At 54.1% G+C, this 23,629-nt stretch overlaps 1 protein-coding gene across 2 annotated transcripts in view; it reads right to left on the bottom strand.

The window, feature by feature from the left end:
* The window catches only part of PPL (periplakin), a 51,393-nt gene that overhangs the window by 3,694 nt on the left and 24,070 nt on the right, over positions 1 to 23,629 (bottom strand). For both annotated transcript variants that reach the window (XM_003124640.4, XM_013995670.1), the window contains exons 2-21: positions 22,784 to 22,883; positions 17,098 to 17,252; positions 16,362 to 16,482; positions 15,807 to 15,932; positions 15,676 to 15,717; positions 14,098 to 14,259; positions 13,903 to 14,010; positions 12,574 to 12,669; positions 9,307 to 9,429; positions 9,068 to 9,214; positions 8,341 to 8,492; positions 7,363 to 7,460; positions 7,053 to 7,210; positions 6,038 to 6,216; positions 5,817 to 5,955; positions 4,953 to 5,146; positions 3,572 to 3,722; positions 2,418 to 2,501; positions 1,630 to 1,746; positions 1,046 to 1,138 (exon numbers count right to left, since the gene is read on the bottom strand). In XM_003124640.4, coding sequence (XP_003124688.4) covers positions 1,046 to 1,138; positions 1,630 to 1,746; positions 2,418 to 2,501; positions 3,572 to 3,722; positions 4,953 to 5,146; positions 5,817 to 5,955; positions 6,038 to 6,216; positions 7,053 to 7,210; positions 7,363 to 7,460; positions 8,341 to 8,492; positions 9,068 to 9,214; positions 9,307 to 9,429; positions 12,574 to 12,669; positions 13,903 to 14,010; positions 14,098 to 14,259; positions 15,676 to 15,717; positions 15,807 to 15,932; positions 16,362 to 16,482; positions 17,098 to 17,252; positions 22,784 to 22,883 — 2,545 coding nt within the window. The remainder of the gene's footprint in view (positions 1 to 1,045; positions 1,139 to 1,629; positions 1,747 to 2,417; positions 2,502 to 3,571; positions 3,723 to 4,952; positions 5,147 to 5,816; positions 5,956 to 6,037; positions 6,217 to 7,052; positions 7,211 to 7,362; positions 7,461 to 8,340; positions 8,493 to 9,067; positions 9,215 to 9,306; positions 9,430 to 12,573; positions 12,670 to 13,902; positions 14,011 to 14,097; positions 14,260 to 15,675; positions 15,718 to 15,806; positions 15,933 to 16,361; positions 16,483 to 17,097; positions 17,253 to 22,783; positions 22,884 to 23,629) is intronic.

Here is a 23,629-nt window from a genome sequence, read left to right as displayed (position 1 = left end):
ATTGGACCACAAGGGAACTTCCCTAGGTTTCCTTTTAAAATGGTAAAAAAAGGAGTTCCCGTCGTGGCTCAGTGGTTAATGAATCCAACTAGGAACCATGAGGCTGCAGGTTCGATCCCTGGCCTTGCTCAGTGGGTTAAGGATCTGGTGTTGCTGTGAGCTGTGGTGTCAGTTGCAGACGCCGCTCAGATCCCCTGTTGCTGTGGCTCTGGCGTAGGCCGGTGGCTACAGCTCCGATTGGAGCCCTAGCCTGGGAACCTCCATATGCCGTGGGAGTGGCCCAAGAAATGGCAAAAAGACACACACACAAAATAAAAATAACAAAATTTAAAAAATAAAATGGTAAAACTAGGTTAAATGCATCTGAGAAAGTATTTTAAAAGCACAAGAGAGTGTGAAGTGAAGGCTGGCTGTCACCTCTAGAGGATACCTGTTGGCTTTGAGACACACACACATACACTTCTTGGTCGTATCCATGGCCCTGAGAAGTTCCTGGGCCAGGGATCAAGCCCATGCCACAGTAGTGACAACACCAAATCCTTAACCTGCTGAGCCACCAAAGAACTCCCTTGAGACATGTGCTTTTACGTGTGACACGCATTTATTTTTTCTGCACTGGCGGTGGCCCCCTTTCTGCAGGCTGCTCTGTGCCCTTACGAGAAAATCTGCAGCAGCCCAGAGAGCGCCATGGCATCGAGTGACAGCTGTCTTTTCCATTGCGTGGACAGGCCCTGGCTTGGTCACTCATTGCCAGTGAATACTGAGCTGCTTCCAGTCTCTTGCCCTTACAGTGCTGTCATAAACATTTTGGACTTTTAAAAGTAAGTTACTTTTTACTGAGTACTCAGTAGATGTTTGCGGGATGGGACAGGTAGGTTAGACCCAGGTAACAAGTCGACCCATGGGCTGGCATCTGCACTGCGCTCCTGCCCCGTTAGCAGGGGATGTGCCCATAGGTTCACGGGCTATTTCTTGGACGTGGAGTGAGTCTTACTTTTCAGCTGTTGGGATGGTTTTGAGTAGCATGCTTCCTAAGATCTGTTACCTGTCTCAGGAGACTCAGAGCAAACTCCAGGTTCTGCAGCCTCTGTCTGTTGATGGCATTAACTTCAGTGAACTTGGCAGCGAGAGCCGCTTCCTACAGGAGAACAGACGGGAGTCAACAGGCCATGTGAGAACGGGCTGGACAGTAGGTTTGCGGAGTCCAGCCTTTGGGGAGAGAGGGCCCCCTCCCACCTGGAATTCTACTACCATCTCATCTGCTGGAGAGAAAACTGGATTTAGAGTCAGAAGTCTAAAACCCAGTGACCTTGAGCAGGTCTCTGTCTCAGAGCCTTAACGCGCTCGCACTCGTGTGGAAGGAGCTGATGACGTCAGCCCTTCAGGAATACGTACTTAGGCGGGGTGGGGGGGCAAGGGGACCACCGCCGTCCATGGCTCTGGCTCAGATGAGCCCAGCAGGCTGTCCTTCTAGACATCAACATCGCTGCCCCAGAACAAGTTCGTTACCTTCTCTTACTGAACCTGTTTGCACCCCGGAGGGCCCTCAGCACAGTTGCCTTGTTGGCTCTAGGAGCCGGCAAGCTGTGCTCCCGGGAACTCTGGGAGGGCCCGGGCTTCAGAGCTCACCTCCTCCCTCACTTTGGCGGCAGGGGACTGGAGCCTGGCCCTCTTGCTCATGTGGTTGCCCCTTCCGTTCTCCAAGTCAAGAAGAGACCTGAGTTTCTCTGCTTCTAACTCATAGTCCTAGGAGAGAGAGACATGGCAGAGGGCAGACAAGAGCAGGTGAGACCAAAGCGTTCTCAGACCCCTTCCAGCCACCTGCAAGGGTCTGTGCTCAGCTGCCCCCTGTTCTGATGGCCAGGGGCCTTTGAGAACCATCAATACAACATGCATCAACCATGCATGACCACATCCCTGAACAACATGCAGAAAGCAGGCCCACCGCCCCCTCCGCTCCCAAAGCTGCTCCCCGCAGGCCTCCCTGGCCGAGAGAAGGTGCTGCTCTGCTTTCCTCCTCTCACTCTGTGCTGTCAGCCTGTTCTCAGGTGGCCCTGCCCCATCTTCCTGCGGATCAGTTTGATGCCTTTCATCATCCACCCAGTGGCTGCTCCTCTGCTGCTGGACATTCTGGTTATTTCCAGTTTGTCTACTTTGCTGTTGTAAATACTGTTTAGCAGTGATTTTGTTTATCCTGCGTTACTTTCTCTGTATTGTTTTCCTTTAGCATAGATTCCCTCAGTTTCTGCTTCAACAGTTAGGAACCCTTTTCTGTATTCGATGCCTAATACTGTCGTGTTTCCCCAAAGGGCTGTGCCAACTGCTGGCAGTGCCTGAGGAGCCCCCCAGGCCCAGCCCCGGGACACCTCCTTCCAGCCGGGCTGCTTTGCACTCCCCGCAGGGCTATCACATCTCACCTTGACAGCTTGCTGGTACTCCTGGGAGTGGGTGGAGACTTTCTGTACTTCCTGTTCCCTTCTTGCTATCTCATCTAGCAGGTTCTGGAACACAACAGAGACTTTAAAAATAAAAAATTAGGAGTTCCTGTGCATTCAGCAGGTTAAGGATCCGGTGTGGTCGCTGCTGTGGCCAGGATTTGATCCCCGCCCCAGGAACTCTTCTGCGTACCATGGTTGTGGCCAAAAAAAAAAAATCAAAAATTTAAAAAGAAAAAACATCGATAGAGTAGGAGTCTTAGAATCTTGGAAATTTTTCCTTTTTCTTTTTAGGGCTACACCCGTGGCATAGGGAGGTTCCCAGGCTAGGGGTTGAGTTGGAGCTGCAGCTGCCGGCTTACACCACAGCCACAGCAACACCAGATCCAAGCCTTATCTGCAACCTTTGCTGCACCTCGTGGCAATGCTGGATCCTTAACCCAATGAGCGAGCGAGGCCGGGGATCAAACCCGCATCCTCATGGATACTGGTTGGGTTCATAGCCCACCAAGCCACAATGGGAACTCCTGGAGTTATTTTTCTGTGGCACAAAGTGTAACGAATGGTTCCTTGTTTACATTTGTTTGTTACAAAAGGCAGCTCCAAGTCCCTTTGAAGAAGAGCCAGGGACAGCTATCTTTGCCAGGAAAGCAGTGTTTAGTGAGTGCGTTACAATCTCAGCTACGGTTCTAGAGTCTGTCTTAGCTTCTCTCACTGAACCCCCACATCCTGGGAGGAAGCACCCTCCTCATCCCGTTTCTGGATGAGGAAACCAACAACAGTGTGGGTGAGAGCGAGATTTGAGCCTAGGTGGGTGGGTCTCTTGTCGTTCCTCTGCCCAAGGCTCTGCTTCCTCCTGGGGAGCCAGGACTCTGGGCTGTGGACATGCGTTTTTCCCCATGACGGCTCCTCTTGTGCTTCTGTGGCCATTTGCTTATTTCGCCGGCCTGCACGGAGTGTCCACTCTGAGCCAGGCCCAGTGCAGGGAGGGCACTGAGGTGAGGGAGACACCGGCTTTGTTCTCAGAGACTTGTGCTGGGAACCCACCCTGCCAGGACCTCACCTGGGCCTCATCCGCCAAGAGGCTTGCTGACCTCTGACCCCCCTGCCCGTGAACTTAGAGGCAGCTGTCTTACCTTCTGGTTGTTCAGCTTGGTCTCCATCTGGCCAAGGCTGTCCATCTCCTGGGGCTCGTAGCTGGGGATGTGGGACAGGAACTGGAGCAGATGGTCACGGCCACTGCGGAAGGCATCGTGAGCAGCCTGGGCGCTCTGCAGGCTCTGGGCCCTGTGGGGCAAAGCCGGTCAGACCTCTGCACAGAGAGCCAATGCCTACTGAGGGCTGCCTGCCGTCCCTTCTGAAAGAACTCCCCAAATGGTTTATCTGGAAATAACGTAAACGCTCACCAGGAAGGGAGGGGTCAGGTGAATTACGGAAGGTGGGGCTGGAATACTGCACGGGGCTGCCCACTGTGGATCTAGGACCTAAACAGCTCGTGGATCCAAGCAGAAATCAGAAGGGAGGTGAGGAAATCTTTTGAACTCACCAAGAATAAAGAAATCCGTGGGACGCCGTGAAAGCAGTGCTCAGTGGGAAATATGTAGTTTTAAATGCTTAGATTAGAAAAGTAAAGCTCTGAAATCAACAGTCTAAGCAGAAGCTTAGGATGAAAGACAGCAGATTGAAGCTAATGTTAAGCAGCAGGACCAAATAATAATGAGCAGATGTCAATGAAATAGGAAGTAAGAAACAACTCAGAAGGATCCCCCAAACCAAAGCTGATTCTTTGAAAAAGTCAACAGATTGATTCACGTCAGGCAGAATGGCTAGGGGAAAAAAGAAAACACAGAAAAGAAGACACGACGTCAGGAGAGAGAGGACATCCCCCAGATATGCAGACATTGAAGGATAAGAGGATATTCTGAACAATTTCGTACCACTAAAGTCCACAACTGGAGAGGGACAGTGTGTCCCTGAAAGACACATACCTCTGAAGACAACTCAAGAATTAAGTGAGTCAGATAGTTCATCATCTATTAAAGAGGTGGAATTTGTAGTTAAAAAACCTTACACAGAAAAGAATAAGCTGCGGGCCCAGATGGCAGTGACTGGTGGGTGAATTCTACCAAGCGTTTAAGACCCTGACAGCCATTCGACACGGCCTCTTCCAGAAGAGAAGCACCAGCAGGAACACTGACTCCTGAGGCTGGCAAAACAGGACAGGGAAGACAGCAAGGGACACTGGGTGGCATGTTGTCATTCAAATGATATATCTACCTGCTCCTGATCTCAAAATAGTGTTGGAAGGATAGGAACAGACTGTCAGCAGAGCTGATCTTAAGGGGAAGGTTGGCTGTACAATCACCTTGTGTTTGTCACTTTGTATATGTACTGCTTATTTTCAAAAAGAGGTATTCAGAAAACAAACCACTTTTGGAGGCATCCACAGAAATGCCACATTGGTGCCTTAAGGCAGACTAGCTAAGCCAAGGCTGTCACCCCCCTACGGCCCCGCACCTGAGCTCAACCTGCTGGCGGAGGTTGTCGAAGCGCTGGCCCAGCTTGTGCACCTCCGCCTCCTGGCGCTCCAGGTCCGGGCAGTGCTCCTGGAAGCGGCTGGCCAGCGAGCTGGAGCACTGCCTGGCTGCCTGCAGGTTCTGCTCCACCTCGCCGAGGAGGGCTTTCCGGGCCTGCAGCTCAGAGGCCAGGGCCTGTCAGGGCAGAGAGGCAGATAGTAGGTGCTGTGGCCAGAACTCCAGGGCCCAGAGCTGCCCGCTTCGCGGGTGGTAAGCCTGGGCCTTGGCAGGAGCCGGGGATTTGACTCTTCGTTCCTCCTCAAACCTGTGGTCGTTTCTGAAATTCCCTTTTTGTTACAATGGACAACACCCTAGAAAAACTAACTTCTAAAACCCTGTGGCCCGCTGTGCTTATCTGTGACGCCAGGCCGGGAACAGCCTGGGCTGAGGCTCTGCTCTCCGAGCCCACTCCTGGGTTCTGAGGTGAGGCGCTCAGCACAAAGCCAAGGGTTCGGTGAGCCGGCGTGTGAACATGAGGCTCCCACGGGCTCAGGCCCCGGAGCTCAGAGCAGCCCAGTGGCAAATGTGAAGAGGGCACAGGCTCCTCTGCTCAGCACACCTGCTTTGTGGGCCCAGGGCCAGATCTGCTCTTCGAGAGATACTGGGAATTTGGGGTTGCGCGGTACGTGGATATTTGATTTTAAGGTACCACCCGATGTCTGCAGACCCCGTGTGCGGCTGGAACTTCAAACCTGCAGAGACTTCCCTGCCCTGGGCCTCGGGCCTTCAACTGTCCGCAAGGGAGGGGTTGGGAGAGGCGGGCACCTGGAGCCCACGACCAGCTCAGATGGGTCCCCACGCTCACCGCCAGCTCCTGCCTCTTGCTGTCCAGGGCATGGCCACACTCCGGCACCGTGTCCTCTTGGGCCAGCAGGTTCTCGTACGTGGCCAGCTCCTCCCAGCCCTGCTGCAGGCTCTTCTCCAGGCGGTTGGCCGTGTCGACCCTGAGGATGCGAGTCAGGAGTTGGAGGGGGAGCCAGGCCCTTGGCCCCGCTGCCTGGCCTCCCTGCCGCCCACCGTGCTCACTTCTCCTGGGCCGCAGCCAGCAGCTGCACCAGGCGCTCGTATCTGCGCTGGGTGTCCTCCACCCGTGTCCTCAGCAGGGCTGCGCTGCTGCTGCTGGGCTGGGCCCGCACGAACGCCTCGCCCTCTGCTGTGCTGCGCACCTTCTCGGGCTCGATCCGCAGCAGCTCGTTGGTGATGTTCTGTGGGGACCAGAGCCCCTGGCGTTGGTCACAGCTGGCAGCTCCCCTCCCCCAGGACCTCCTCCCCCAGGACCCTCTCCCCGGGCAGCCTGGCTGGGGGTCTGGGGCGCCGGCCTAGGAGCTCAGATGCAGTGGCCGGGGCCTCATGGGTGGTGAAAACATCCAGCACCCACTGTTCCACTGCTTCACAGGATGATTCTCTTCCTCTTTGGGGGCAGCCCAGTGAGGGAGGGGTGATTCCAGGGAGCTTAAGGAGGGGACGCAGCGGGGCCCAGCCATGCCTCCACTCCTGGACCAGCCGTCCTCCGGCCGTGACTCGGCCCTTGCCAGCCCCCACGTGAAGCCCATCAAGGGCCACAGCCCTGCTCTGAGCCCCATCCTCCTCCATAAACTGGGCACAGCTGCACCCACCACGGAGGGCGCTGAGGACCCTGGACACCATGTGCATATGAAAGAGGTGAGCCGGGCTGGTGATCGTGTGCCTTGTCTCGTCTCCTCCCGACCCCCTGCCAGGGGCACCAGCCCAATTACAGAAGAAACAGAGGTTGGGGCTTCAACAGTGTGTGTGTGGTCAAGGCAAGCAAGCCAGCTGCTGTGGCTTCAGAGCCTGTGTGCCACCCTGCCCTCAGCTCGGGTCTGAGTGGCTCGGGCCCTTTTCTCCTGGGGATGTGTGTGGGGAGGGTGGTGCCAGGCCTCAGCCATCTCCTTAGTCCTCAGCCTAGAATAGCCACCTCCAGGACAACTTAGTGCAGGGTGCAAGCGGTCCCTATAGAGCACCAAGACTTGCCCTGGGGATAAGACCTTGAGCAGGGAGCCAGTGGGCCAGCCTGGGGTACCTTGAGGTCCTTGGCCCGCTCGGCACTGTCCTGTACGGCCCGGCCCTGCTCCAGCGGAGGCCGCAGGGTCCCTGTGATGGCCTTCTCCTGGCGGTCCAGGTCGCTGGCCACCTTGTCCAAGCCGGCCAGCAGCTGCCGCCCCTGCAGGTCAGAAGCATCTGCCAGAGGGAAGTCACAGTCAGCTGGCAGTGGGGGTCGTGAGGCCCCGGGACAGAGGCAAGGCCAGCTCAGCCTCCCCCACCCCTGCCAGCCCAGCTGCACCGCAGACCCTGGGCCCAGCCCCTCTCCCTGTCCTCCCAGAGGCACAGACCTCCAGACTTCTCTGCCTTCAGCACCTCGTGCCGCTGCTGGAGCGCCCTTCTGCTCCCGGCTGCCTTCTGCCGCAGGCTCTGGTACTGGCTGCCCAGGCTGTGACAGCGAAAATGTGCTGGGGACCTGGGGCAGCCCACCGCCCCCAGCACCCACAGGCGCAGGACCCTGGGCCCTGGCTGGGCAGACAGCCACGAGGAGTCAGGTGACTCACCAAAATAGAAAGGGTTTGCTAGACACTGGTGTTTCTTTGACCACTTTTTTTCTGCCTCTTTTTATAGCAAGTGTTGCCATCTAAAATGACTGTTTGGGCCTTTGTTTTTCCCACCAAGATGTTACCCTTGGGGGAGCAGTGCACAGTTAAGGTGCTCAATACGTATTTACTGAATGAATAAATGAAGGAATTCCTTGAATCACTCAGTAAAGACTTCTTGGGTACAGCAGAAATTGACAGAGCAATGTAAATCGACTGTAATAGGAAAAAAAGAAAAAACGAAATGAATTAAAAAAAAAAAAAAAGACTTGTACCAGATTCTGAACAAAGCTCCTGCCCAATGAGACTGACAGAGACAGAGCAGCATGAGGGGTGGGAGGAGGTGCTTGAGAACCAAGAGGCAGCAGCCCTTTTCCAGGGAGCAGCGTGGTGGACAAGGGGGCAATCAGGGAGGCTTCATGGAAGACGTGACCTCCAGGCTGGGTCTTCAAGCCAAGAGGAGTGAACCAGTGAGGCGATGGGTTGGTGTGCAGATGGTAGGAGCAGCATGTGCAAAGCAAGAGAAACCACTCCCTGGACTGTGCCCACAGTGGAATACCCATACACAAATCAGCCAACAGGATCTGCTCCTTCCCTGCTTGGACCTCCAAGGGGACAGGTATGGGGGTGTTAGTGGCACCCTGAGGTTAACTTAGGATGAACAGGGCATGAGGGGCCCAAGGGGGTGGAGCCGTTCCATGCTGGCTCCTCACTTTGCTCCCGTACCTGTCAGCCAGAGCCAGGGCCTCAGGGTCGGTGGGGGGGATCATGAAGCAGACAGCTGGGGCAGTCAGCTTGTTCCCTGCACTGTCCGTGAGGTCCCAGCTCTCCCCGTTGTTCTTCTGCAGAGTGTAGCTGTAGCCCCGAGAGATCAGGCCCTGGTTGGGATAGGCCAGTCAGAACACATGGAGAGACCCTGCCCAGTTGCCATCTCATCCCAACCACTAATTCTGGGACCTGGAGGGTTATGTCCTCAGATGCTGCCCAAGATGTCTCATCAGAGAGAGGGGCCAGCACCAAGGGGACATGTGTTGGGTCTGCTGGCCTAGCACCCACCTGGATTTCCCTTTGTGGAGGCCCCCTGCAGTCCTAGCCCATGGGACTTCATTCCCTGACTCCTTGGTGTAGACATGTGACTCAGGCCTGGCCAATGAGAGAATGGCATCTCCAGCCACAGTGATTGGTTTAGGCTGAACACATGACTCAGATTTGGCCAATGAGAACCTTCCCTGGGACTTCTGCTAGAATGACTGGGGTTGCTAAGCTGGTAGAACAGAAGGCCAGGGCAGTGGGAGGGGTTGGCAGAGAGTGACCCCAGTGACAAAGACAAACACAAGTTCCAGAAAATGTTTGAGGCCTGGCATCTAGCCACGTCACCCTTAGGGCCTTTCGGTGACGCGAGACGAGGCAGATCTGGGCCCAGCCTGCCTGGGGCATCTAGGCAGCAGCTTACCTGGTCACTCTCGAAGTCACAGAGCGCTTCCACAGGGAGGGGCTTGAGTGGCGTCTCCCGGCGGTACTTGAGGGGCACCACCTGCTGCCCTCGCTTCTGCAGGCCCCGCACCACGTGCTCGTACTTGTCCAGAGCCTTCTCCTGGTCCTGAACGCGGAGGGGCGTGCTAGGTGAGACCACTGCACCCCGAGGCGGCAGGCTGGGAGCTGGGGCAGGTGGGGGTGGGGGGCATCACTCACATCCAACTCGTGCAGCAGCAACTCAATCTGGTATCGGTCTTTGAAGTCAGGGCTATATTTCTGGTTCAGATCCGAGTCCACCTTGCGCAGCAGCTCCTGGGCATCCTTCATGTCTTTGTGGAACTAGGGGAGACCAGGCTTCTTATCACAGACAGGAAACAGCTGGGATGCCTGGAACCTATCTTGGCTGTGGCTTTAAGCCCACTGCCAGATGGGGCTGAGCCTCCCACTCACCCTGAATCCTCAGGCTCTGCTGCTTGGGGACAGCCCAACCCCCGCCCCCCAGCCCAGCTTCCTGGGAGGGGGGCCTCACAGGGAGGAGCCAGGGCCCTTCCCACCAATCCCCGCAATGCCACCTCTATGACATGTTGTTTTTATGTACATACGCCAGCAGCTTAGGGTTCTCCTCTATTCCACTCTGTGTGCTGTGGACACCCTGACTTAGGGCTATACTGTTAAGTTTCCGTACACAGAAACTTGGTTCTAGAAAACTCTTGCTCATTCTTCAGGCCAACAGCCCTGGAATCATTCACTGTCATCTGTCCCCTGGGCTGCAGTGTGAGCAGGACTTTGGGATCCCTGGGACGCTCAGCCCAGCAGGGCTAAGACACCAAACCGGGAGTTAGATACATTCGCGTCATCCTAAGAATCACGTGCATCTCTCTTGTTAAAAACACATACGCCCGAAGTTCCCGTCGTGGCACAGTGGTTACTGAATCTGACTAGGAACCATGGGGTTTCAGGTTCGATTCCTGGCCTTGCTCAATGGGTTAAGGTTCTGGCGTTGCTGTGAGCTGTGGTGTAAGTCGCAGACGTGGCTTGGACCCCGAATTGCTGTGGTTCTGGCGTAGACCAGTGGCTATAGCTCTGATTAAACCCCTAGCCTGGGAACCTCCATATGCTGCAGGAAGCGGCCCTAGAAAAGACAAAAAAAAAAAGGAGTTCCCATCATGGTGCAGTGGTTAACGAATCCGACTAGGAACCATGAGGTCGCGGATTCGATCCCTGGCCTTGCTCAGTGGGTTAACGATCCGGCGTTGCTGTGAGCTGTGGTGTAGGTTGCAGACGCGGTTCGGATCCTGTGTTGCTGTGGCTCTGGCGTAGGTCGGCGGCTACAGCTGATTCGTCCCCTAGCCTGGGAACCTCCATGTGCCGCGGGAGCGGCCCAAGAAATGGCAAAAAAGACAAAAAAAAAACCAACAAAAAAAACACATACGCCTGAGTTCCTGCCATGGCTCAGCGGTAACAAACCTGACTAGTATCCATGAGGACACAGGTTCCATTCCTGGCCTCCCTGGCCTCCCTCAGTGGGTTAAGGATCTGGTGTTGCTGTGAGCTGCAGTGTAGGTCACAGAGGCGGCTCAGATCTGGTGTTGCGGTGGCTGTGGTGTAGGCCAGCAGCTGGAGCTCCTATTCGACCCCTAGCCTGGGAACCTCCATTTGCCACAGGTGTGACCCTAAAAACTCAAAAACAAACAAAAGAAAAAGCCACGTGCATATTCTGGAGTTCCTGTCACAGTTCAGTGATAAAGACCCCAGCTATTATCCATGAGGACTCAGGTTTGATCCCTGGCCTTGCTCAGTGGGTTAAGGATCCAGCGTTGCTATGAGCTGTGACATAGATTGCAGGTGAGGCTCGGATCTGGCATCACTGTGGCTGTGGTGTAGGCCAGCAGCTACAGCTCCAATTCAGCCCCTAGCCTGGGAACTTCCATATGCCTCGGGTGCAGCTCTAAAAAAACAAAAACAAACATAAAAACCCCACATTCCTGTAGAAGCAATGCAGTATCCAGCAACAGGCGAATGGATAAACACAACGTGCTTCATATAGACAATGGAATATTATTCAGCCATTAAAAGTAATGAAGTTCAGGTTCATGCTACATGATGAACCTGGAAACATTACGTTCAGTGAAAGCCAAATACAAAAGGCTACATATCATGTGATTCCACTTCTAGGAAATACCTAGAACAGGCAAATAGATGAGAGGTTACCAGGGTCTGGAATAGGGAGTGATTGTTTACTGGGTACAGAATTCCCACTTGGGGTGATGAACAAGTTTTAGAAAGACAGCAGTGATGGCTGCACCACCCTGTGAATGTCATGAATGCCACTGGATTGATTGTGCATTCTAAAAGGGCTAAAATGCTCTGTTGGGAGACCAGCAATTTCACAAGACTGCCCTAACCATTCTGTCTCTAGACCTGCTCTCATGTCCAGATCCCGGACTTGAGCTGCAAGCGCCTCCAGCTACCCTCACTCATTTCAGACAGGCCCCCCCAGAGCCTCAATGCGGCTCTTGCCCATTGAGCCTGTTACTGTCTGTCCTGAAGGTAGTGAGTTTTTTTTTTTTGTTTTTTTTTTTGTCTTTTGCCTTTTTGTCTTTTTTTTTGTTGTTGTCGTTGTTGTTGTTGCTATTTCTTGGGCCGCTCCCGCGGCATATAGAGGTTCCCAGGCTAGGGGTTGAATCAGAGCCGTAGCCGTCGGCCTACGCCAGAGCCACAGCAACGCGGGATCCGAGCCGCGTCTGCAATCTACACCACAGCTCACGGCAACGCCGGATCGTTAACCCACTGAGCAAGGGCAGGGACTGAACCCGCAACCTCATGGTTCCTAGTCGGATTCGTTAACCACTGCGCCACGACGGGAACTCCAGGTAGTGGTTTTTGTAAACGGACAGACTCCTTGGTTTGTCTCAAGTCTGAAGTCAAGGAGAGATTCTGTCAGCAACCAAGGACCTCAGGGTTCAGTCCCAAGCTCTTCCTCCAGTTGCAGGCCTTGTTCCTGAACTTCCGTACAAAGGTACAGTTACACCCCCTCCCACGAGATTTTGTTAGTGTATTATGCTATGTTTAACACTGCACCCTTAAAACGCTGTCTGTATGTCTTTATTTCAAGCATGGCCAGTGGCAGCACTGTTAGTGAAATTTTAAGTGTTAATAAAATAGTATAATGCCCCCCCCCCAAATGGCTAAAATGGCAAATTTCATATTATATATTTTTTACTGAAATTAAAACCCCACACCCCTCTTTCTGGGCCTGTGTGTTCCTGGTGAATCAAACTGTCCAGCCCCAGCCCTCAGGGGAGGCAGACAAGGGCCCAGCAAACTTGGGGCATAGCCGTGTAGGCCGCCAGAACCGTGAGGCATGCGTGGGCACTGGGAGGCGTGGGAAGGCGGCCCTGCAATGCTCCTGGAGGAACTGGTCACGAGGGAGCCAAGCAGACACTGAGTGCTCCCACCAAGGGGCTCCGGGCCGGCAGGTACCTGGTGGTAGTCTTCCATGTACTTCAGGTGGCTCTCCTCACAGATGAGCAGGTTCAGGTACTCCTTCCAATCTGCATGCACGGCCTCCATGTGAGCCTGCCAGGAGGAAAGGGTCAGACTGATGCTGGCCACGTACCTGGGTCACCAAGGGAGGATGGCAGCATTCCAGACCAGAAGAGGGTAGAGGAGAGGGGCATCTGGCATCTGCATGGGTGTGGCTCCCAGCCAGCTCTTTCCCAGGGGTGGGAGGAAGAAAGAGGGGAATGTGTTGAGGAGACAAGCAGGGCTGCTATGTACGGGTGCTCAGGTCGTGCACTGTACAAGGGACAGGTAGTGGCTGTGTCTGCTTTTAAAAAATTCTTGGAGTTCCCCTTGTGGCTCAACGGGTTAAGAACTTGACGAGTATCCATGAAGATGCGAGTTTGATCCCTGCCCTCACTTGGTGGGTTAAAGGATCCAGCACTGCCATGAGCTGCGGTGTAGGTCGGCAGCTGTAGCTCCAATTTGACCCCTACCTGGGGAACTTCCATATGCCACAGGGGCGGCCCCCCCCCAAAAAAAAATTCTCACAAAAGCACTCCCCAAATTCATGTCTGCCAGAACTCAGAAAGTGACTTCATCTGGAAATAGGGTCTTTGCAGCTGTAATTGGTTAAGCATCTCAAGAGGAAATCATCCTGGATTTAGGGTGGGCTTGAAAGAAGATGACACACGGTGAGAAGGCCTCGTGAGGACACAGAAGCAGGTGGAGGAGAAATCCAGCTCCAGTCTAAGGAAGGCCAGGCACGGCCAGCAGCCCCCAGGAGCAAGAAGGGAGACGAGGAAGGATGCACCCCCAGAGCCTCAGAGGGTACAAGCCTGCTCACACCTTGATTTCGAACGTCTGGCCTCCAGAACCGTGAGAGAATAACATTCCATTGTTTAAAGCCACCCAAAGCCTCTGAGAGAGAATGGCTATGTGGACGTGTGTGGCTGGGCCACTTTGTTGTACAGCAGAAAAAATCACAGCCTTGGCAGTTAACTATACTTCAGTATAACTTAAAAAAAATACATAAACAAACCCATCTAGTTTGTGGTCATTTGTTACAGCAGGGATAAGAAGCTAATACAGCCCTCCCATGGGCTTCAGGAGTCTGGGAGGGCATCAAACGAATGAAAGGGGGCAGGGTCAGACAGAACAAGAGGAGACGGGAAAATGGAAAGGCAGATGGACAGGCGTACTCAGGAGGTTAGTCTCCCACCTTGAGGACTGCTCGAATGCAGGCAGCCCACAGCAGAGGCCACCCTGAGGCCAGCCTGGAAGAGGCGTCCCCTTCCAGGACTCACGCACCTCAATGGAGTTCCTCCCCGGGTGCTCGGCGGCAAGCAGCTGCTCCCCCTCGCTGTGCAGCTTGTTGATTCTCTCCTCTTTGGCTTCCAGGTTCCGGTTGATGAAATTCTGCAGCGGGGGCAGTGCAGGGGTTCAGCGCCCAGTCCGGCAGCCCGTGGTCCCTGCAGGCCCCGCGCCCCAGAACCCAGTGTCTACCTCGTACTGGCGCCGGCGGCTGGGGTAGTCAAGGTTGCGGTCACTCCAGTCATACTGCATGCGGCCCTGTGCCTGCTGGTCCAGCCAGTACAGCTCGTTGGTGCAGCGCTGCATGTAGTCCTGCAGCGAGCTCAGGTGCTGCTGCCGCGCCTGCGACGCCGCCTGCAGGCAGGGTGAGGATGGGGCTGCAGCAGGCGGGGAAGAGCCTCCCTGCTCACTCCCTGCCCAGCCCAGCCCCCCCACTAAACCCCTTCCCCCGCTCAGCAAATGTTTATTGAGCATCTACTGAGTGCTGGGCATGGCTCCGGGCACTGCAGACACTGTAGTGAGCAAAACAGATGAAACCCTTACGGAACTGGCATTTTTGAGAAGTCTCAGTTTACTCGTCTGCAAAATGGGGATAATGACAGCTCTGAGCCCACAGGGCACTAAGCTTGGCATGCAGTTGGTGCTCAATAAACATCAGCAGCTATGCCTCCACTTTTGCCTTTAACATGTCCTGACATAAGGCGGATGGTGCCAAACTCCCACAGGGCAGGGAGGCGGGGGAGGAGGAGGGATGTGTGAGTTCCACTCTGCAAACAGGAACAGCAGCGAACACGTATAGGGAGCCCGCTACGTGCCAGACTGTGCTTCTTCCGCATTAACTCACGCAGTCCTCATGCACGCTGTGAGCCAGGGACTTGAAGTAATATCGTTTTACAGAGGAGGAAACTGAGGCTCCCAGAGGCTAAGGAGGTTGCGCTCAAGGCCTCCACCAGAAGGAATGGAGGCAGCCTGGCTCCAGGGCCTCTGATGGCTACACTGTTACCGCCTCTGCATGTTCACGTCCACAGCAAGAAAGCATCTATGCGAGAGGAGATGAGACGAGTCGCTGCTGTCATGGTTTTTTAAAAAAAGGACATTCTTTAAACGTTTTGAAAGGGAAACAAAATGTTTGCTTATTAAGCACATGGCATCATACTTGGCATACAGTAGGTGCTCAATAAAGAATAAGACGCAAACGGTAACATTGTAAATCAATTATAATTTTTAAAATGCATAACAAAAACATATATAGGGAGTTCCTGTCTTGGCTCAGCACTTAACAAACCTGACTAGTATCTATGAGGACAGGGGTTCAATCCCTGGCATGGCTGGGTGGGTTAAGGATCCAGTGTTGCTGTGGCCAGCAGCTGTAGTTCCAATTTGATCCCTAGCCTGGGAACTTCTATATGCCACGGGTATGGCCCTAAAAAGACAAAAAAAAAAAAAAAAAAAAAAAGAATGTGTATATATATATATATAAATATGTGTGTGTGTGTATGTGTGTGTGGCAGAAATGGGCACAATATTGTAAATTAACTACACTTTAATAATTTTAGAAAGCACACACAAAAAAGAAGCAAACAGTAGGATGGGGGTCCCTTGGGGTTTTGGGAGCACAAGGCGAGCAGGGGCGCCTCTCAGGTAGGGCTCGGGGTACTGTCTCTTCTGCCTTCAGCGCCCTCTGTCTGTTTGAAATGTTTACTGCACACGCTTCTGACCCCACAGCCGGGCGTCCCATCCCCTCTCATCCTGTTCCCCAGGGCATCTCACCAGTAGCTTCTGGTACTTGGCCTGCAGTTCGCTGTTCGGCTCCTGGGGACGGAGCAGGGGGCCAGGGTTAGGGTGGGGGAACGGGTGGGAGCCCCTCGTCCCAGCGGGGCCCTCCACCCCCATGCACACACCTTGCCCCCGTCCTTGGCCAGGTGGGGCCCGATGGCCTTGACCTCATTGTGGAAAATGTTATGCTGCTCCACCTGGTGGTCCACCAGCGGCAGGTCCGTCCCGAAGCTCTGGCTGCTTAGCTTGTCCTGGCCGGCGGGCAGAGAGACAGCACGGGGGTGGGGGGGGGGGGGGGAAGGTATGGGCTGGGGCTCAGGACACGCAGCCCGCCGGGGAGGGGGAGTCTCTCGCTAAGAGCCACATCAGTGGCCGAGCTTCTCCATGGTGGAGATGGGCTGGCAAGGAAACAGGAAGGGCAGCAGCCAGCCCAAAATCTGGCCCCTGGCTCCAGCCTGGCAGGACCCAAACGATCCCGGGAGGGCCCCAATCTCCACTACTTCTGCTCTGTGACCTTGGGCTAGGTGCTGCACCTCTCTGAGCCTTGCTCATGTCATGGACACAAATATTAAGAAACACTGAGAACATGACTCCCTCCCTGGCTGGACTGTGACACCGCTTAAACAGTGGGGGTCTCCTGGCCCACGCATGCCCTCCACCAGCTGAAGCCCAGGCCGTACCAGCTTTTCCTCCACCAGGGCCTCCCAGTTGACCTGCGGGTCCACCTCCTTCACCGCCAGGCTGTAGATCTGCTTGTGTTTCCCGCGGAGGTTGGTCACACGCTCCTTCAGCTGACGGATGCTGAGCAGGGAGAGCGGCCACCCAGGTTAGTGGGGCTGGTTGGTGGGGAGACTGGCCTCTCCCTGAGGTGGTACCTCCCACCCCAGCCCCCGGCCTCATCTTTCTGCGCAGTGACCTGGAAAGTCAGGGTCACGGTGGCCTTGGGCTCCGGGCAGTCACTCCCACCCTGCTTTTGTGCACTTTGCTTCATCCTGCCTTCTCCTGCCAATGTTTCCTGAGGGCCTACTGTGTGCCTAGAACCACAGAAGCTTCCAGAAGAAACAGGCAGGTTTTTGGAGCCCACCATCCAAAAGGGCCGTAGGATGGTCTGGGCTGCGACAAGGACAGTGGTTCGTCCACATCTGAGTTGAGGCGAGAGCCACGCATTTGGGAAGCCAGCTGGGCATCGGGCATGGGGAGAGTGTGTTCGCAAGCGTGGGGGTCGGGGGCTGTGGTCACACTATGACCAGAACAGGGGACACCAGCACCCTGAGCCCCAGCCTCCCTGACCGCAAAATGTCTGGTGTGTGCTAGACCCTCGACGAACCCTGACTGGGCTCCTGAATGCTGCAAGGGCTGCAGCCCCCTGCCCCGCCCTGAGCAGCACCCCCAGGACCCGAAATGGAGGGGACCTACTCCTCAGCGATCATGTCCCCCTGGGGGTGCTTCATTTGCTTGGCGATGGCCGCATCTGCCTCCAGCACGTACAGAAGCTTCTCCGAGTCCGACACCTTCTGCAAGGCCACGTCCCGGTGCTCGGGCTGCCGGCCCTCCTGCAGCCCGGCCAGATCCTGTGAGAGTCACAAGAAAGGGCTGGGGGGGGGGACGGTGGGCGGGGACTCAGTGGGCACAGGACAGGAGGGGTGGGAGGAGGAGAGGGGCAGAGGACAGGCTCCTCTGGCTCTGTCCTGTGCCTCCTTGTGGCAGCTTGGGCTGGGAAGGCAGCAGTGCAGAGCCTTGGCCCCGCCCAGCCCAGCCCAGGGGAGACCCCCCAGGAAGGCAGGTCAACAAATGAGCCGCAGAAGGGTGACTGCAAGTTCATACAAGCTGGTGTTACCAAGGGAACGCAGCAGAGGTGGAATGTGGGAGACTTGCTCCAGGGGTCAGTGAGGCCCTTCTGAGGCAGTGACACAGCCTAAGACTAAAGGAAGACTGGGAAGAGTGTCCTAGGCAGAGGGAACAGCCTGTGCAAAGGCCCTGCGGCAGGAAAGGACCTCTGTGATTGAGGCTGGAAGGAGGCATAGGGAGAAAGTGGGAGAAGGCACAGTGCACCTCATCTATCCTTTTTTTTTTTTTTTTTTGCTATTTTAGGGCCCCACCTGCCTTACATGGAGGTTCCCAGACTAGGAGTCCAAGCAGAGCTGCAGCTTCCAGCCTACGCCACATTGTGGCTGTAGTTCCAATTTGACGCCTAGTCTGTGAACCTCATATAACATAGGTGCGGCCTTAAAAAGCAAAAAAAAGAAAGAAAGAAAGGAAAAGAAAAAAGAAGACGGAAGGGAAGAATGGCAAAAGGAAAAAGTGGAACGGCTTCCTCTCAGAGGAAGATAAGGTGTTTAGCCTACCCCACCCAGGCCGGTAGGGGGAGGGCTGAGGGCTGGGGGCACCCAGGGCCTGGAGGGCCTTGGAGTTGAGGCCCGAGTGTCACAAGACCAGAGGCACTGGGCCATTAGTGTGCCACGGCTGGGGCTGGCCAGTTAAAAATTGATAGCAACGACAGGAAATACAACGAAACATCATGATCCTTGGCGTGGGGGAATTTTATTCGTTCCATCATCACCCGCTGATCTGAAGCTCTGCTGGTCAGTGATAGTGCCACGGATTAATTCTGCACAAGAGGGACGTCAGTTAATCATTTCCTAATTCAGAGGCGCAGGTGCTGTGGGGGGAGGCCAGCACCCCCCGATGAGGGGGAGAGAGCACGGAGCGAGCCGCGTGGAGGGGAAGCGTTCAAGAGTCCACCGTCGGGCAAGACGGATCGATGAGGACGCAGGCTGCACAGTGGTTACCTCTGGGCAGGACGGACTGGGAAGGTCCCTGGGACATTTCTGGAAACGTGCTCCACCCTCACCCCAGGAACGGTGCCGGGGCGACCTACTGGCACAGGAACGTGGGAGGGTGAACCCTTAACATCTGGATACTCTCCAGAGACCTTACATGTGTTTCACTTTAAAGTAAACAAAAATCAGGAGTTCCCTTCATGACTCTGCGGTAACAAACCCAACTAGTACCTATGAGGGCACAGGTTCGATCCCTGGCCTTGCTCAGTGGGTTAAGGATCCTGGCATTGCCATGCACTGTGGTGAGGGTCATAGACGTGGCTCGGATCCAGCGTTGCTGTGGCCGTGCAGCTGTCCCGATTCGACCCCTACACTGGGAACTTCTGTATGCCATGGGTTCGGCTCTAAAAAGAAAGAGAAAAATAATAATAATAATAATAAAGTAAAAAATATCGTAGGGACTGAATGACCCACAGGCTGATGGACAGACCTGTGATGAAGCCAGTCCAGCAGACATCGCTGGCAGAATCTGGGCGGTGGAGACATGGATGTTCTCTAATCCCTCCAACTTTAGCAGCGTTTAAAAAATAAGCTAGGGGAGTTCCCGCCGTGGCGCAGTGGTTAACGAGTCCGACTAGGAACCATGAGGTTGCGGGTTCGATTCCTGGCCTTGCTCAGTGGGTTAAGGATCCGGCGTGGCTGTGAGCTGTGGTGCAGACGTGGCTCGGATCCTGTGTTGCTGTGGCTCTGACACAGGCCGGCGGCTACAGCTCTGATTGGACCCCTAGCCTGGGAACCTCTATATGCCTCAGGAGCAGGCGAGAAAAGGCAAAAAGACCAAAAAATAAAGAATAAAAAAAATAACATAGGGAAAAAAAGCAAAAAAAAAAAAAAAAAAAAGGCAGTTCCCATTGCGGCTCAGCAGTAACGAGGAGCCATGGGGATGCAAGTTCCATCCCTCACTCAGAGGGTTAAGGATCTGGTGTTACTGTGAGCTGCAGTATAGGTTGCAGACGCCGCTCAGTTCCCATGTTGCTATGGCTGTGGTGAAGGCTGGCAGCTGCAGCTCCAATTCGACCCCTACCCTGAGAACTTCCATATGCCATAGGTGCAGCCCTAAAAAAAAATTAAGCTAGGAGTTTCCCGGCGGCACAGCAGGTTAAGGGCCTGGTGTTTTCACTGCTGTGGCTTGGGTTGCTGCTGTGTCATGAGTTCCATCCCTGGCCTGGGAACTTCCACACACTGTGGCTGCAGCCAAAGAAACAAAAAATTAGGATAATTACAAAAAGCTGATTAGTGGTTGCCGGGGGGGGGAAGACCGCTAATAGGCGCAGAGCTGGGATGACGAAGGGGCCTTGGAACCAGATAGAGGAGGTGGCCACACAACACTGTAAAGGTACAAGGTGCCACAAAGTTGAACTTGAAAAGGTTAATTTTATCTTATGGGCATCTCAATTTTTAAACGAAAAACAGGGAGTTCCCGTCGTAGCGCAGTGGTTAACGAATCCAACTAGGAACCATGAGGTTGCGGGTTCAGTCCCTGCCCTTGCTCAGTGGGTTAACGATCCGGCGTTGCCATGAGCTGTGTCGTAGGTTGCAGACGCGGCTCGGATCCTGCGTTGCTGTGGCTCTGGCGTAGGCCAGAGACTACAGCTCCAATTAGACCCCTAGCCTGGGAACCTCCATATGCCATGGGAGCGGCCCAAGAAATAGCAAAAAGACAAAACAAACAAACAAAAAACAAAAACAGGAAAATTCAAGAGAATTTTTGGGGAATATGATTAATAATGCTGTTTTCTTCGGAAAAAAGGAAGGAAGGAAGAGAAAAAGACAAAGATTAGCCCATGCGGTCTTCCAAGCGTGGTTCCTTTTTTCAAGTTTGTTCATTTGAAACAGAAAAAATAAAAGTTCAAAATCATCTTCCAAAAACACCCTTGTTACTTTAAGCAAATACGAGAGGACTGGACCCTACACACACAAACACACACACATGAGAAGGTCAAACATGAGAACATTCATAGATGGTAGTTCTCTCTGGAATTATGCTCCATCTTTTTTTTTCTTTTTCTTTTTCGGGGCACTCCTGCGGCATATGAAAGTTCCCAGGCTAGGGGTTGAATCAGAGCTACAGATGCCCGCTTACAGCACAGCCACAGCAATGCCAGATCCAAGCTGTGCCGCATCTGTGACCTATATCACAGCTCACAGCAATGTTGGATCCTTAACCCACTGAGCAAGGCCAGAGATTAAGCCCAAATCTTCATGGATACGACTCAGGCTCTTAACCCACTGCAGCCACAATGGGAACTCCTGTGTTCCATCTTAATTTACTTAACTTGTTCTACTTGTTTATCAGCCCTGAAATGTTTGTAATAAACATAGATTATTTTTATTAGGAGGAAAAAAGGACACATCCCCAAAAGCTGTTTTCATTTAGGAAAATACACGCCACCACAGCAGCCGCAAGAGAGGGGGCTCAAACATGACCAGAAGGGCTGGGTACCAGGGCAAGGGCACAGCCAGAGTGAAAGGAGCAGGCAGGACCAGCTGAGGCTGGAAAGGTGGGGTCAGGGAGTGCAGGGAAGGGGTGGGGGCCTGGCAGGGAACAGAGGGGGCCTTCTTGCCTTTCCCACTCCCGTTTCTCACCCCCCCACCCAGCTGTGCCATCCCCAGCCCACCCCTGTCCCTTAGGTCTCTGGGCTGCCTGTGGACTGGCCCTCAGGTGGGCGGCCACCTGGGCAGTCACAGCAAGCCTGGGGACAGCACTGGGTCTGGCTGGACCTTGACCTCCCTCATGACCTGTCTACCCTCAGCCCCCTCCTCCTCTGGACCCACCTCTGCGTCACACCTAGAATGCAGATGAAATACAGACCGGCCAGTTACATGCAAATTTCAGATAAACTCTGGCTAATTTCATAGTATAAGTATATCCCAAGAAGTACATGGAACATACTTATACTCCCCAAATTTATTCGTGTTCTAAAATTCAACTTTAACTGGATAGCCTATATTTTTATTTGCTCAATCTGGCAACCCCACCTTTGGAAAACCTCTGGGATTGACTCTATCACTGACACGCTCTTCTGGCTCTGAACCTCAGGTTCTCCAGCTACAAAAAAAGTGTAAACTCAAGAGTTCCCATCATGGTGCAGTGCAAACGAATCCGTCTAGGAACCATGAGGTTGCAGGTTCAATCCCTGGCCTCGCTCAGTGGGTTAAGGATCCAGTGTTGCTGTGAGCTGTGGTGTAGGTCCCAGACACGGCTTGGATCCTGCGTTGCTGTGGCTGTGGTGTAGGCCGGCAGCTACAGCTCTGATTTGACCCCTAGCCTGGGAACCTCCGTGTGTCAACCGCACCGGGCTGGCGGAGGGTTCAAAGAGGAGGTGGTTCTCTCAGCAGCTCACGGGTGTGAGCACGCACGACTCCAGCGCTGCCCCCAGTGCAAAATACCCAGGAGACACTTCTGTCTCAGGCTGGTTGTCATCCCCAGGTAACAGGAGAGGAAACTAAGCACAGAGAGGGAAAGCGATGGGCCCAGCCTGCATCTGAGCAGCAGCAGCGGTGGGAGAAGTCAGCGTGGGGCTGTTGATAATGACATTGAGAAGTTCCTGTTGTGGCTCAGTGGAAACAAATCCGACCATGAACCATGAGGTAGCAGGTTAAGGACCCGGCCGAGAGCTGTGGTGTAGGTTGAAGATGCGGCTCAGATCCCGCGTTGCTATGGCTATGACGGATGTAGGCCGGCAGCTAGAGCTCCAATTAGACCCCTAGCCTGGGAACCTCCATATGCCGCCAGTGCGGCTCTAAAAAGACAAAAAAAAAAAAAAAAAAAGATAATGACATTGAGCTCTGCACTGCACAGCACAATCTCATCAAATCTTTACAGCAGCCCAGGACGTGGGGGTGCTCAGAGGGCATCACATGAACAGAGAGGTAAAGCGACCTGCCCAAAGTCACACAGTAAATGGTAAGGCTGGGATCCTAACAGGGGCCTGGCTCCTGAGACTGTGGGGAGACATCCTTCCAGACAAGGAGGCCCACGAGCTGCAGGACCTAGTGCCTGGGGTGGAGGAGCCGGTATTAATGCCAATACCGAGGGTGCTTGCAGCGCGTCTCTACCTGGCACTTTGGGAGCTGGATCATGCGGTGTTCTTTTCGGGTCATTCTGAGCACAGTAGGGTGAAGAGCACATCCCTGCCTCCGCCCCTGGAGGCCCACCCACCGCCCTCCCCGGGGAGGCTAAATAAGATCTCCAAGTCGCTCAGGGGCAGAACCGTGGGGTCAGCTGGCATGGGGGCACCGGGACGGGAGACAGGACTCACGCTCTGCATCTTGGCCTCCGTGTCCACGATGTTTCTCTCCACCTGGTCGGCATTCTTCTGCAGCTGCTCAATCAGCTCTGACAGCTCCTTGTTCGAGATGCTGCAGGCAGAGTTTGGGAGGTGGGCGAGGCCCAGGCCCAGTCCCCACGAGCACCCGGCCTCCCAGGCTTGGAGCGGGAGCTGGCCCAGGGAGTCTCAGATGGAGCCTGGCTGTCCCCTGCCCCCTACCTCACCCCCAGGGCAGTGTTCCTGAAGCCACAGCAACCAGGCAGCACCTGGCCCCTACTCTGGCCATCATGCTCAGGCTTCTCTTTGATCATGTAGGCAGAGCACATGTTTTGTTTTTTTTTCCCCATATTTTTTAATTTAGGCAAAACTCACCCACTTGAGTGTTTTCACAAGGTTGTATAACCGTCATTACTGCATAATTTGAGAATGGTTTTATCACCCCCAAAAGGACCCCACACCCATTAGCCCTCATTTCCCAGTATCCCTCCCCCCAGCCCCTGGCAGCCACAAATATGCTTTATGTCTCTGGATTTGCCTATTCTGGATGTTTCATGGAAATGGGATCATACAATATGAGGTCTTTCCTATTTAATTTCTTTCACTTAACACAGTATTTTTTGAGGGGAAAGCATGTTGTAACATGTGTCAGTGCTTCATTCCTTTTTATGGCTGCATAATATTCCACAGCATGGATATGCCACATTTCGTTTCTCTGGTCAACCACTGGAGGACATTTGGGTTGTTTCCACCTTTTAGCCATTACAGATCAGGCTGCTCTGAACATCTGGGTACAAGTTTTTGTGCAAGCACTCTTATTATGAAATATCTGATATTTTT

This window comes from Sus scrofa, chromosome 3 (genome assembly GCF_000003025.6).
Source record: "Sus scrofa isolate TJ Tabasco breed Duroc chromosome 3, Sscrofa11.1, whole genome shotgun sequence".
In the NCBI taxonomy this organism is placed as follows: domain Eukaryota; kingdom Metazoa; phylum Chordata; class Mammalia; order Artiodactyla; family Suidae; genus Sus; species Sus scrofa.
The sequence above is the reverse complement of the archived record's forward strand: the minus strand, read 5'-3'. Positions and strand labels throughout refer to the sequence as shown.